Genomic DNA, 14,340 nt, shown 5'->3' with positions numbered 1-14,340 from the left:
ATAAATTAACCCAAAATTTCTCCTAAATCTCTAAACACGACAGTGACCAATATATTTACATGTGGTGTTTTAAAAGCAATTCAATTGGATAATTGAGATTTTGCAGTTTCAGGTATGAATTAAACATTTTAATTAATATTTTCAGTGGGATTTTTTTTGGTGGGCGCAAAATGTCCTTTTTCGCAAATTCAAACAGCCAACTGCTCCCACATTTTCATCAATACAGCTGCGAGCAGTTGACAGATGTAATATGAGCGAACTCCACTGCAATACATTTCCCATTTGTCCTTCCAAATATCCACAACCCTCAGAAGAAATTCCTCCTCATCTCAGTCATAAATGTCCAACCCGAGACACTGCGGGGTAGAAATTCAGCCGTGTAGCGCCGTAGTCTTGAACGGAGTTATTTTCAATCAACAGCACAGGCACTCACTAGAAGTTACAGAACGACAGTAATGCAAGTTACAGATGGAAATATACACTTATATTCTCTAATGCTTTAAAACAAATGTTTGAGTTTTGGCATGCCTTGTTTTGATCAATAAAAGAGAATGCTCAGAAAACTGCACACAAAAAAAACCTCACCTTTGGGGTGTTGATTATATATCAAATAGTATTTTTACTGTCATATTCAAGTAAACGCAAAAGAAATTCTGATATCTACAAAAAAATCTTTAAAAACAGGCAGTGTCACAACAGAGTACTAAGAAGGTATTGAAATTCTGATGAAGGGTCCTAACCAAAAATATCAATCGTCTCTAATGCTAACTGACCAGCTGTGCATTTCCAGCATTTTGTTTTTAATTTCCGTTATTCACTGTTTCTTACCACAGATGCAAGAATTAGGAGAAATCAGTGTTCGTTTAGTGTTGCTCGGTTCATGTAGGTCAAATGGATACCATTTCAACTGAAGGTTTACTATGAAGCCACTCAGAAGAACTGGCACATTTGAAGTTTATTTATTGGCTTGACTATGAGTTCCTTGGGAAGATGTTAAAAATTTGATCTTGATCACTTTATTAGTGCTGTTGCACCAGTCAGAACTTCCATTTTTTTAAAAATGTGAATCCTTTCTGAAGAAGGGTGCCTCGTGATAAGGCATTTTAGCAGTCTATTGAACACAATAAAAAGTGTTTTTGAGAAAGTACAAAACCCCTACAACATTCCCATGAGAAACAGATATCAACACAATTTGTTAATTATTAAACTTATTTTTGCAAAAGAGTTATTAGATTTCTAAGCAAGAGCTAAAAACAATTCCAAATTGTGAATGTAAAATCTGGTATTGTTATCCATATATGCTTTGGGAAATAGCCTGAGGGCCACAAAAACTCATGGGTGTGTCTATCACTTAAAGCTGCATCGGAACAGCTTTTATAAAACTGCCAACTTGCAGTTTCCATGGGATAAGTTATCAGTTTCAAGCTTCAAGGTCTGCTAAAAGACAGGCTTGTGAATTGTCTGGGGAATAAGATCATACCTCCATACACAGTACATATCCAGATAAATAGTTAAAAACAATATCCCTATGGAAGAATGATTGTGTTGCACAAGCTCACTAAGAATAAAAAAGGCAGGGGGTGGGGGGCAGGGGGAAAAGAGAGATTGGGACACAAAACCAATAAGAACAGCCATCGACCCCAGTTAATTAGAATTCTCAAGACAATCAGTGACATGGGTGTTAAAAAGAGGAAGACTGATCATCATCTTCTAGCACCGCTATTAAGGTTGTATTATTTTAAACCTATCTTTGTCTTATATTATTGCTACTAATTGTAGTTGCTTTTATGTTTAAATAGGTGAAAAAAAGCACTCAAGTTCAGTGGCCTAGACTAGTTTATTTAAGGTTAAAGAGTGGAAAAGTAAGATTAACGACATTCACACAGATCATGCCTAATTTGCACTGCAACTTCTAAGTGAATCCTTTATGAATTCAAATGTTGAGACAAGCTCATGGGAAAACCTTCAGAAGAGGCCAATATAAAGCAACAAACATTTTTTTTGATTAAAACAAAAAAGTTCACTCTTTTCATGGATTATTAGACCACAAGATTAGTTTTAACAGAGGTCATTGGCACTGCTAGTCTCCATAGAACCATAGAAAAGATACAGCACAGAGGGGGGGGCCATTGGCCCATCGTGCCCATGCCGGCTCGAAGAACAACCAGGTGCCCATTCTAATCCCACCTTCCAGCACCCAGTCCGTAGCCCTGCAGCTTACAGCACTTTAGGTGTAGGTCCAGGTACTTTTTAAAAAAGAGTTGCGGGTCCTTGCCTCTTCCACCAATTCGGGCAGCGAATTCCTTACACCCACCATCCTCTGGGTAAAAATGTCTTTCCTCATGTCCACTCTAATCCTTCTGCCAATCAGCTTAAATCTCTGTCCTCTAGTTCTTGAACTCTCCGCTAGGTGAAACAGGTACTTCCTGTCTACTCTATCTGGGCCCCTTATAATTTTGTACACCTCAATCAAGTCACCCCTCAGCCTCCTCTGCTCCAAGGAAAACAACTCCAGGCTATCCAATCTCTCTTTGTAGCTGCAATTTTCAAGCCCTGGCAACATTCTTGTAAATCTTCTCTGCACTCTCTCCAAAGCAATTACACCCTTCCTGTAATGTGGTAACCAGAACTGCGCACAAAACTCCAGCTGTGCCTTACCAGCGTTTTATACAGTTCCATCATTACATCCCTGCTTATGTATTCTATACCTCAGTTAATAACGGAGAGCATTCCATATGCCTTCTTCACAACCTTATCTACCTGTACTGCCACCTTCAGGGGCCTGTGCACATGCACTCCAAGGAGTCTCACTTGCTCTACCCCTCTCAATATATTCCCGTTTACTGCATATTCCTTTTACTGTTTGCCCTCCCTAAGTGAATTACCTCACACTTCTCTGGGTTGAACTCCATTTGCCACATTTCTGCCCACTCCACCAACCCATTGATATCTTCTTGGAGTCTACAGCTATCCTCTTCACTATCAACTACACGGCCAATTTTTGTATCGACTGCAAATTTGCCAATCATGCCCCCTATATTCAAGTCCAAATCATTAATATATACCACAAACAGCAAGGGACCCAACACTGAGCCCTGTGGCACACCACTGCAAACAGATTTCCATTCGCAAAGACATCCATCGACTTTTACCCTTTGTTTCCTGTTACTGAGCCAATTTTGGATCCAATTCGCCACATTTCCCTATATCCCATGGGCTTTTACCTTTCTGACCATTCTGCCATGTGGGACCTTGTCAAATGCCTTACTAAAATCCATGTTGACAACATCCGCTGCATTATCCTCATCAATCCTCCTTGTCACTTCCTCAAAGAATTCAATCAGATTTATAAGGCATGACCTTCCCTGAACAAATCCATGCTGACTATCCCTGATTAAACCATGCCTTTCCAAGTGACAGTTTATCCTATCTCTCAGTATTGATTCTAATAGTTTGCCCACCACCGAGGTACAACTGACCGGCCGATAATTGTTCGGCCTTTCCCTCGTACCCTTTTTAAACAATGGTACTACGTTTGCAGTCTTCCAGTCCTCCTGTACCTCCCCTATATCTAGTGAGGATTGGAAAATGATCCTCAGAGCATCCGCTATTTCCTCCCTGGCTTCCTTCAATGGCCTAGGAAACAATCGATCCAGCCCTGGTGACTTACCAACTTTCAAGGATTCCAGTCCTTCTAGTACTTCCTTTCTCACAATGTTTACCTTATCCAATATTTCACACCTCTCCTCTTTAACTATTATGTCCGGATCATCCCTTTCCTTTGTGAATACGGAGTCAAAATATTCATTTAAAACCCTACCCACATCCTCTGCTTACACACACAAGTTACCCTTATCATCCCTGATAGGTCCCACCTTTTCCTTAGCTATCCTCTTGTTCTTAATGTACCGATAAAACATCTTTGGGTTTTCTTTAATCTTACTAGCTAATATTTTTTCATGCCCTCTCTTTACTTTTCTTATTTCCTTTGTGTCCAGTCCACTTCTGCCAAATCACCTCTTAGTTCTGTAAAATTTGCTTTCCCCCAATTTAAAACGTTTACTCTTGATTTAACTCTGTCCTTTTCCATAATAATGCTAAAGCTAACTGAATTGTGGTCACTGTCCCCAATATGGTCACCCACTGTCACTTCACCCACTGGCCCATCTTTATTTCCCAGGACTAACTCTAGAATTGCATCGCCTCTTGTTGGGCTGGTCACGTACCGGCTAAAAAAGTTCTCCTGGACACCAATCAAGAATTTTGGGCCCACTGTGCCCCTCACACTGTTTGAATCCCAGTTGATGTTTGGGTAGTTAAAGTCCCCTACTACTATTGCACTCAGAAATTTGCCTACATATTTGTTCTTCTATCTCCCTTTCGCTATTTGGGGGTCTATAGTACAGTCCTAGTAGTGTGACTGCCCCTTTTTTATTTCTTAACTCAACCCATATAGCCTCGATTGATCATCCATTTAGTATAGCATCCCTTCTCACAACTGTAATTCATTCTTTATCAATAATGTTACCCCCCCTCCTTTTTTATCACCCACTCTATCCTGCCTGAAAACTCTATATCCAGGGATATTGAGCTGGCAATTATCCCCCTCTTTAAGCCAGGTTTCTGTTATAGCAATGATATCATGCTGCCATGTGTCTATCTGAGCCCTTAGCTCAACTGCTTTGGTTGTAATACTCCTTGCATTGAAGTATATACCCTTTAACCCCGTCAAATTCCAGTACTGAACACTATTTAACCTTTGCTTCTTTTGCCTTTGAGTCACTAACTACGTCACTAACTGCTTTTCTACTTCTTGTTTCCTGGTCTGAATTTGTCTCAGTCTCCAGGTAACAATGGACATCAGAGTAATGACAGATCACTGCACTGTTTTTGGTTTGGCCATCTGAATGGCTGGATTCATTCTAATTTTTTGAACTGTGACCAGAGAAAAACAAAAATCACTGAAGGTACAATGGTGTTTTCCGTGGGTAAATAATCATTCTAACAGAGTCTTCTCTTGTCTCAGTATGAAAGATCTAGAAATTTGACTTTTCAGGTACATGTGATACACTTGAGAAACTCTAGGTAGAAGGGAATCCAGACACAGACTTTTTTTTTAAAAAAAGCAGCACTGTCATGCTGAATTCATAAAATAAATACTTTTGAGGGGAAGGGTTTAAAATTTTAAAACTGCAGTACATACCGGCCATGTGCATGGAAATCCAAATGGACAAACTGGTCATCATGGGAAATGGACCTCTTGGCACGTTGATGTTTCTGATGCAGTACATCTGTGTCATATGATAACCCTTCATAATGTCTAATGTACTTGTTCAAAGGATTTCCAAACTGCCCTGTAGACCAAACAAGCAGTATTAGGTACACAGTGATAACTAAATAGATTAACTGGTTACATCTAAAAATTGCTCAAGACTAAAAAAAAACACCAAAAGTACATTACAGATTATTGAATTAGAAAAAAAAAATCTATTAAAATCAGTGGCCTGAGCAGTCAGTGATCTGACCTAGTTGTGCTGTTGGACCATTCAATTCAAGTACACAGAAAGTTAGCATGCAGGTACAGCAAGCAATTTGGAAGGCAAATGGTATGTTGCCCTTAATTGCAAGGAGGTTGGAGTACAAGAGTAAGGAAGTCTTGCTACAATTGTACAGCGCTTTGGTGAGACCACACCTGGAGTACTGTGTACAGTTTTGATCTCCATATCTAAGGAAGGATATATGTGCCTTGGAGGGGGTGCAACGAAGGTTCACTAGATTGATTCTTGGGATGAGAGGGTTGTCCTATGAGGAGAGATTGAGTAGAATGGGTCTATACTCACGAGTGGAGAAGAATGAAAGGTGATCTCATTGAAACATGTAAGATCCTGAGGGGGCTTGACAGGGTTGATACTGAGAAGTTGTTCCCCTTGGCTGGAGAGTTTAGAATTAGAGGGCATAGGGGTAATGGGTCAGCCGTTTAGGACTAAGATGAGGAGGAATTTCTTTGCTCAGAGGGTGGTGAATCTTTGGAATTCTCTACCCAGAGGGCTGTGGATGCTGAGTCACTGAATATATTCAAGGCTGAGATAGATAGAATTTTTGGACTCTTGGGGAACGAAGGGATATAGGGATTGGGCAAGAAAGTGGAGTTGAGGTCGAAGATTAGCCATGATCTTATCGAATGGCGGAGCAGGCACGAGGGGCCCTATGGCCTACTCCTATTTCTTATGTTACAGGTACAGATCTGATACACAAAGATATTTAGGTTTGCCGAGTGTGTTTTTAGCCAGTACTCAAATCATCTGCACCACGCTTAACGCTCTCGAAACAAAAGATATTATTTCTATTCCATGTAAATTGTGTATAAGCTACTTTGTATAAGATAGTGAAAACAATAGATAGACTTGAACACTGTAGCTACTTATTATTAGTAATAGTGGAAAGATCCAAACCAGATTACTGAACTGCATGACTCCACTATCAACATCAAAAAAGACCTGTTCATGTAATTCTCTCTAGGTAGACTAAAGTTTTACATTAAAAGAAAGTTTGATTTAATTTTTGCTGTCCCTGGACCTCACTGCTAGTTCATTTGCCTGTACAGTGCTGAACACATGAAAAGCAGCTGACTGACAGTATGCATATATACACTGTGCCAACAGCATCCCTATTAGATCTGATCTATTGACTAACTCAAATCACTACAATCTGAACATTGCAATACTGCAAGCCTTATTCACACCAGATCATTCACTCTGTGGGAAGAGGCATTGCATGCATGCATTTGAGGCAGTAAAGAAAACCAGTAAAAATCAGTTGAAGAAAGCAGAACTACTGATCCTGACTCAGTTACTGGTACACATATATAACACCCAGCTGCTCACATTGCCTGGATCAACATCACTATTACAACATGGCTCCTCATTTTATCCATTCAATAGTTGCAGTTCTAATCCTTGCTGCTTAAAACAACAGAAACTGCTCTATAAATCATTACGTACTCGAAACAACATAGGCAACAGCTGCTACTCTGGATCCATTAATGCGATTCTCAACCAGTCAGTACAAATCAATAGCTGAAATGTCAAAAATCAATTACTTCTGTGGAGCAACTGACACCCCTATACACACACATTGCTGTACACTTCAGAACATTAGGTTGCTTTTCAATCTTAGGCAGTTCAGGCTATCTTGTTGAGCTTAAATAGTCATTCCTGCAAAGGCATATTGTTCAAGTGCAAGCTCGAACTGAAAAAAACATACCCAATAGTTTTTTTAAAATGTTAACTGAAGAACTTGATAGCAAGAATACGTCACATTCTGTGCTGTTGCAATTTTTTTTTAAATGTTGGAAATTTTCTATAGGGGTGCTATTAAGAACTACATTTTTTAGCACCATCACAAATTCCAAACATCTTAGAAGTATAATCATGAAGAAGTCTTGACAATTTTACCATTGGTGGAAATCAGTGCAAAAGCAGCAAATTATTCTCTGATCCAGTTCCACAAGAATCACGTTATTTCTTTATGCAGGAGCCCAGGTTGCACATTTATCAGTGTCAGCGTCAGCAGGCTAGTGGGACTATTGCAGGGGGGAGGTGGAAAGGAAGATAGCTCAGCCTGATTGCTATTCAGTTGAGAATGGAATTAGGAACAGAATATGTCCAGTTAGATTCGAAACAGAATCTTCTGAAGTCGGCTAAAACTTAGTTTTATAACTCCAAATTCTGCAACGAAGATGTCTCACATAAAAAAAAATTATATACGTGTCACTGCTATCAGTTTCCCAAATCAGTTTGCAGCCACATTCTGTTAAGACAGACATTTAAACTGCTGGTAGCCAGATCAGAAGGAAAATAAGATAAATGCACTACATTATGGGAGTAGATTTTAGCCAAATCGGGGATCACTATTGTTCTGAAAGTAAAGTTTCTTGCAGTGTGTCAGCTGTACTTTACAATAAAAACAACCACCACCAATGGACTTACTGAAGATGACAAGACATAAAATTTGTGATTAACATGTCCATAATTGGAAAACACCTTTTTTGCACACTATCAATATGGACCGAAGGACTGACTTACCAGATCTTATTTGCCATGTTATAAAAAACCTTTCAAATGAAAGCAAAGATAAACTGAGCAGATGTCAGGGTTGCAAGACTGATGTTGGGTCGCACTTGTGAACGCAAGGATTTTTTTTTTAAAAATCATTCCATTTTATACGTAATTGAATTTGCAGTCTGTGGTCACAAACCTTTAAAAAGCATCATAATTATTGTGCTATCTACAAAATATCGTCTTTGAGCCAGGGTTAGAATCGTGATGAGACATGTAGCCAGTTTGCCATCGTGGAAATCAAGACCCGCTTTCAAATGATCTAGTGGAATACTAGCATACATCCAAAATTCCTCTCCCTTTAACATAAATGACTCAATGCCTTAACTAAAATTTCATACTGGTAGCTCCCGCTTGCCCCCCTGCCCAAAAGGTAAACATGTTAGACTTTGTACATCAGTATTTCCCAGTGTAACTTCATGACTGCAGTGCTTTTAAAAAAAAAATAACTAATATCTTTTATTCCAGGAATAAGTAAACAATGGCCCATCTGGATCCAGCCAATATACATGCAGCGCCATTGCAGGCTTCTCCACCCTCAGCATCATTGCCAGTTCTTACATCCAGCTGCTGCTCTAAGTACATTGCGGCACACTGTGGGTGGGGACACTTGTGATACCAGGAATTCCAACCCACAGTGTGCAGTGGCTTTCAATCGCTTGGAGCAGCTGTAAGAAGAGGCAAAAACCAGCAACAAGTGCTGAGGTTCAGAAGGTAACCAGTAGCTGGAGGAGAAAGGGAGTGGAGGGAAGAGGGCAATGCAGTGCCAGCTTGAAATTCAAGGAAGAGGAAGAGGAAGGGGGGGGGGGGGGGGGGAGAAGAAAGGAAGAGGGGAGATAATTTCCAACCTGAATTGGGCAAAGGAGGTGGGGAGGGGACAAAAAGTGGCAAAACATCAATTAAAGGATGTGACAAGGATATGAAGCCTTGGGCCATCCTTAGCCATTTCCAATTTAGTATACAGCATTTCATATGTGGCCATAAGCAATTTTACTCTCTCTGCTTCATCATCCCTCTAGGTCCCTCTGTAACAGCACCATTTTCCAGTACCAGCAACTGGCAGATAAGTCATCCAAAACTTCCAACGGCATTTTGTAACTGGCCACAAGAGAAATTTGAGTATTCAACCTTTCCTTCCATTATAAAGAAACTACCAAGATTGGAAACTCACCATATTATACCCTAACACTCAGTTATGCTGTAAATAGGTATGTCACTGCTGTGTTTCACAAGTTAATGAAGCTATTCTCTAAAGTTATTGCTTGTAGACAAGTGGATCTTTTCCTAATCCAAGAAAATATAGTCATGCCTCAAGAAATGCTGCCCTTGCTGTTGCAAGCCTGGTTCCCGGATCAGAAACCACAAATTCAACAATTTACTCTGGCTTATCTGATCTGATCTTCTGCACAGAAGGAATAACTGACACAGACTAAGTTCACTATTCCAGTCACGTTCAGTGTATAATAAGTTTTAAGTAGTTACAAGCCACTTGCCTCATTAATCGTTATCACAGCAAAGAGGGGAAAAAAAGTTCACAACATGTGGGAATAAGTGTTCAGGGCTGAGGCAGCAATGGGGCTTCCTACCATAGTGGGACACTCCTTTAAGAAATGCTGCCCCTGCAGCTAAAAAAGATAGCAGAAACCAGCTTTAAGCTAGTTAAACACTTGCAGCACTTCAGCAGCAACAGTACTCCCGTACACTCATTTATATATTAAAATAGTCAATGAGAATGGCCAAGCTGGAATGAAATACATCTTTATTGCAGTGCACACTATATTGGATATTTTTATTATAGCATATGAATGTCAAATATATTATTTAAGAGGCCAGGTTTGGGCAAATTCATTTAGTTCCAGGTTGGTTTCCCATCAGCAATTACAGTGTCAGCAATGGGATCAGATACATTAAATGCAGGAGTAAATAAATGTAACATTTTTGTTGCAGCACATAAAAATAAGCACGAGGGGAAATAAGCAATAAAATTATATTATAATGGCAAAGATACTTGGAAATGTTCAGTTATTGAGCAGGGCTTCTGATGAATGGACTGGGAGTGGAGACACAGTTAGAAGGACCAAGCTGGCAGTATGTCACTTGCGAAGAATCACCCAGAGGCAAGTACAAGAAGAAAGATTGAAAAAAAATGTTTAGTGACAAGAGAAAGCAACAAGTACTTCCTCCTAAGTACAGGAAATGCATGCAATACACATCTCTATCCTGTGGTGTTGCTCAGTGAATCAGAGGATACACTGTCTTATGTTAGCCCAGATAACTTATATTGCCTAAGATGATTAAATAGGTGAAATTGTTACAAAGTATTGAGTGGTAGCAGCAATTTCAGGTTCAAATTATGTGATCATGGTCATATGTTTGTGAAAATTATGCATCAGTAGTTTTGATTATTGTATTTTTTTAAAAATCTAAAGCCCCAATTTTTCGTCTTACCAAAAGGCAGGGTTAAAAAGGATGATGGGTAAGGAAGCTGGTGTATAGATACACTGGGGGAAAGGCGTGGTCATGTCCTTTGGCAGATTTGGGAGGGTGGTTCTCGGGTTCAGGAGCACTGGAAAAGGGTGGTGGGGAGTGGGAGTATTTGGAAAAGCCATCCCTCAAGTCTGGAACTCGTGGGAGTGGTGCAAAAGGTGTCATGAGATCTGGGAGCAACGGGAGAGGTGGGTGGTTGCATTTGGGTATAGCAGAAAGATTAGGAAAGGGGATGCCTTGGTGCGGAATTACTGAGAGAATGCTGGAATCTGAAGGTCTTGTGTACAGGGAACATTGAGGGACTGTACAGTCTGGAACTACTTGGGTGGAATAAAGGGATCTGGCAGTATGTCAGGAAGGTTGCAGGAGAATTGAAGCTTCATGCCTGCATCAATTCTTCCCCTCACACCTGAATTTGAGTCACAGTTTCACCAATACTGAACTTTGAACAGTGCAATTATACAGCAATTACACTATAAGCGCACCATGCGCTTCAAACAGCTAAGTCACCGCTCCCAGCTCAGTGCCAGGAAAGCCAGTAATAGACACAGGTTCTACTGTGCATTTCCAGTAGCTCAACTGGTGCAATGGAGAGAATGGCCGTTCTCCACGAACATATACGCAAGTGATTTTCTTTTTATTTGTTCTTCAAATTGCAAAGTAACTGTTTTTCACAAGCTACCACAAATCTATTCAATGCAGAAAGGACACATCTTATTCTTAGCTGTGAGTCACGCTGTGTCATGATTGCATCATTGTACAAACCATAGGGCAGAGTTTTGTTTTCAGAACTCAATATCTATTCACATCCTTTCTTCCACTCAGAATAAAAACTGTGCAAGTCATGTGATATGCAAATGCCTATCCTGGATTCACATGCACAAAAATAGTCCTTTTATCCACAGTTGTCGTCTCATTGTTTGTACAATTTAAGGACAACCTGTAGTACTTATATAACCCAGACATGTACAACGGACAGCAGCAAAGAACTCACGGCAAAACAAGTTCCAAATGAAATTACAGAAGTCAGTAGAAGCAGGTATAATTTTAGTCTAAATTTTCTCTTTCCTGGCCTCCAGAGCCACAGACTTGCTGAAAGGGCATATTATTAAGCACAACCATCTCCACAGTCTTTACTGTGGGATCCAATAATGGTTGTTAGAATGCAACTTGGAATACTGTGGGATCCAATAATGGTTGTTAGAATGCAACTTGGAATACTGTGGGATCCAATAATGGTTGTTAGAATGCAACTTGGAATACAAGGTGGTACATCTTCCAGCCTTCCTCTCCCACATTGTTAACCATCACAAGTTTTCAGCCACTGACCCAAGATTAACACACTATCTGGATAAGCCTGCCTATTATTATCAGTCAACACACAGATCCAAAACTGCAAGTAAACCTTCTCTCCTTGTTTTATCATCCCAAAGAGGTTTCTGCTGCACAAGTCTAGCTCTTATTGTACTTGACTACATACAACGTAGAAGTAGCTTAAAGCTCAGTTTCACTGACAAGTCCTTTTTGCTGAACTCAAGTTCATACAAGCCTAACTTCAGCAATAGTCTGCTGGAACACAAGATTCAGTAATTGTCTCAGAGAGCTCTGCTGTAACCACGTTAAGATATTGCCAATCAGGTCCACCAGGCACGTGAAAGGTAAAGCAGGTTTAAGTGTAAAAGTCCTGCTAGACACAGTACGCTTTCAAACAGGAAGAAAAATTCTGAATTTTCCCATTAAATCAGACAACATGCTATAAAACACTAGCTTTCTGCCCCTTTTACATCTAAACCTGCTTTACATTGTATGTGCCAGGCAGACTAGGTTTGTTGAGAAAACTGCAATAACCACAAAGATATTTAGACAGACAATTAATGAATTGTGTGTGTATCCATTAAGATTGCATTAAAAAAAAAGGTTTTGCACTAAAAATTTACAACTAATAAAAACTGACAAAAATTGTCTTGGTTCTCACATAACTGATAGCTTTCAAATTCAAGTATCTATATATACACACTTCTACACTATATCTTGAGCATCACCCTGACAGGTTTTGGGAGGGGGGAAATGCATGATCACTACTTCTGAAAGGGACTTTGGTTTCAAGATGCAGATTATGTGCACAGATAGATGAATTCAAGCAACTGGGCAATAGTAAACAAAAATGCAAACTATTAGGTAATGCCCAAGAGTTTGTTGTGGAAAACATAGGAATAGATGCCCCAAACGTATGAAAATTATGCATCGATTTTCAAGTGCTTTTTCTTGTAAAGCAATTTCAGTTACCAAGGTTGTTGGAAGAACAATAGATACAAAGACATACGCAATCAAATCACCATTACCTATTAATTGCCCTAAAATGTAAGGAAAAATACGGCTTATTTAAATGTACTAAAACTAAATATGATGACATCCAAGAGTGTTGATGTATCAAGTAATGTTATTGTAAGGGTAGGATGTGTGGAAAGAAAGAAATAGAATGCAGCAGAAGAGAAGAAGTCGTCTCAAAATTATTTGCAACATCTCACAGGTTCTCCAAATAAAACATTACTAAATTATTTTTGGGTCAGGAGATTGGTTATCATGCACTGCAAAATAGGTTCTCAGTTCTAACTATAACTCCTGATATTCAGCTTGTTTAAAATGGTTAAAATTCCTATTTTGGGTAAGTTAGCACAACCCTCACTGATCAGTGGAAATCTTATCATCTCCTAAAAGATCTCTAATAGGAAATATAATCAAGAGCCAGAGACACACAGATTGGGAGGGAGGGAGGGGGAGAGAGCGCAAGAGAGAGAGCGCGAGGGAGGGAGGGAGGGAGAGAGCGCGAGGGAGGGAGGGAGGGAGAGAGCGCGAGGGAGGGAGGGAGGGAGAGAGCGCGAGAGAGAGCGCGAGAACACATCATATATATATATATATATATATATATGACATGCATTGTTTTTTCAGGGAAGATAAAGCAGAAGTCCAGAACGGCATTCAAAATAAGATTTACATGACAGTTTTGAGGAAAGACCATGGCATGGTTCTTTAAGGAAAAGGACAACACTGATTCTGTACATTCTTGAACATCCCTTTCACTTTCTGCAATCAGAAGTTGTATAAAATGGGTGAAGGCGGAGCTAGTCATAATTTAAAAAACGTAATCATTAAAAAGGTATTCCCAATTACATTAGTTTTAGAATTACTGCTATTTAGGAAGCATGACTAAGAAGCCAGGATAATCCTATCAAACACTGTTTACAGAACCACAATTTGTTTTGTATGATTTATTAAGTTGCTGAGAGATTAGGTTATTGTCGAGTGCCACTTTTTAGCTATTCCGTCAATTAAATTTCAGAGAAAGATTGGAGGACTTCCAGCTCAGTGAACAGGCTGAGTAGGACAGCAATCATATAAGGCTGATTCTGACAATTCACAACACAGCAGGGTCAAAATAAAAAATTTCCTACACAGAATACATGCAGAAATATAACACTGAATGAAGCTTACAAAGAGCTAATATTACCAGCATGCATCTATGAACAGATTTAGGTAATTATGTGAAGCTAAGCTAATCCAGCTATGGTTGATAGTCAAAAACAGTAGCTTATAAGAGGTGATAAGGACTGGGAAGAGGTCATCTCTGAAATCCCCACATGGCATGGAAGTGGACAAACCAATTGAACAGGGGAGAAAAGATCTGCAGCACCAACCCTGAAGAGAATGGAGAGATAGAATGCTGCATGCACCTTGG

At 39.7% G+C, this 14,340-nt stretch overlaps 1 protein-coding gene across 1 annotated transcript in view; it reads right to left on the bottom strand.

Moving 5' to 3' along the window:
• Positions 1 to 14,340, bottom strand: part of adam10a (ADAM metallopeptidase domain 10a) — a 127,634-nt gene that overhangs the window by 94,099 nt on the left and 19,195 nt on the right. Inside the window, exon 2 of the mRNA XM_067971500.1 lies at positions 5,204 to 5,354. Coding sequence (XP_067827601.1) covers positions 5,204 to 5,354 — 151 coding nt within the window. The remainder of the gene's footprint in view (positions 1 to 5,203; positions 5,355 to 14,340) is intronic.

The sequence above is a fragment of the Heptranchias perlo genome, chromosome 34 (genome assembly GCF_035084215.1).
Source record: "Heptranchias perlo isolate sHepPer1 chromosome 34, sHepPer1.hap1, whole genome shotgun sequence".
In the NCBI taxonomy this organism is placed as follows: Eukaryota; Metazoa; Chordata; class Chondrichthyes; order Hexanchiformes; family Hexanchidae; genus Heptranchias; species Heptranchias perlo.
This window is presented reverse-complemented; position numbering and strand designations above follow the sequence as displayed.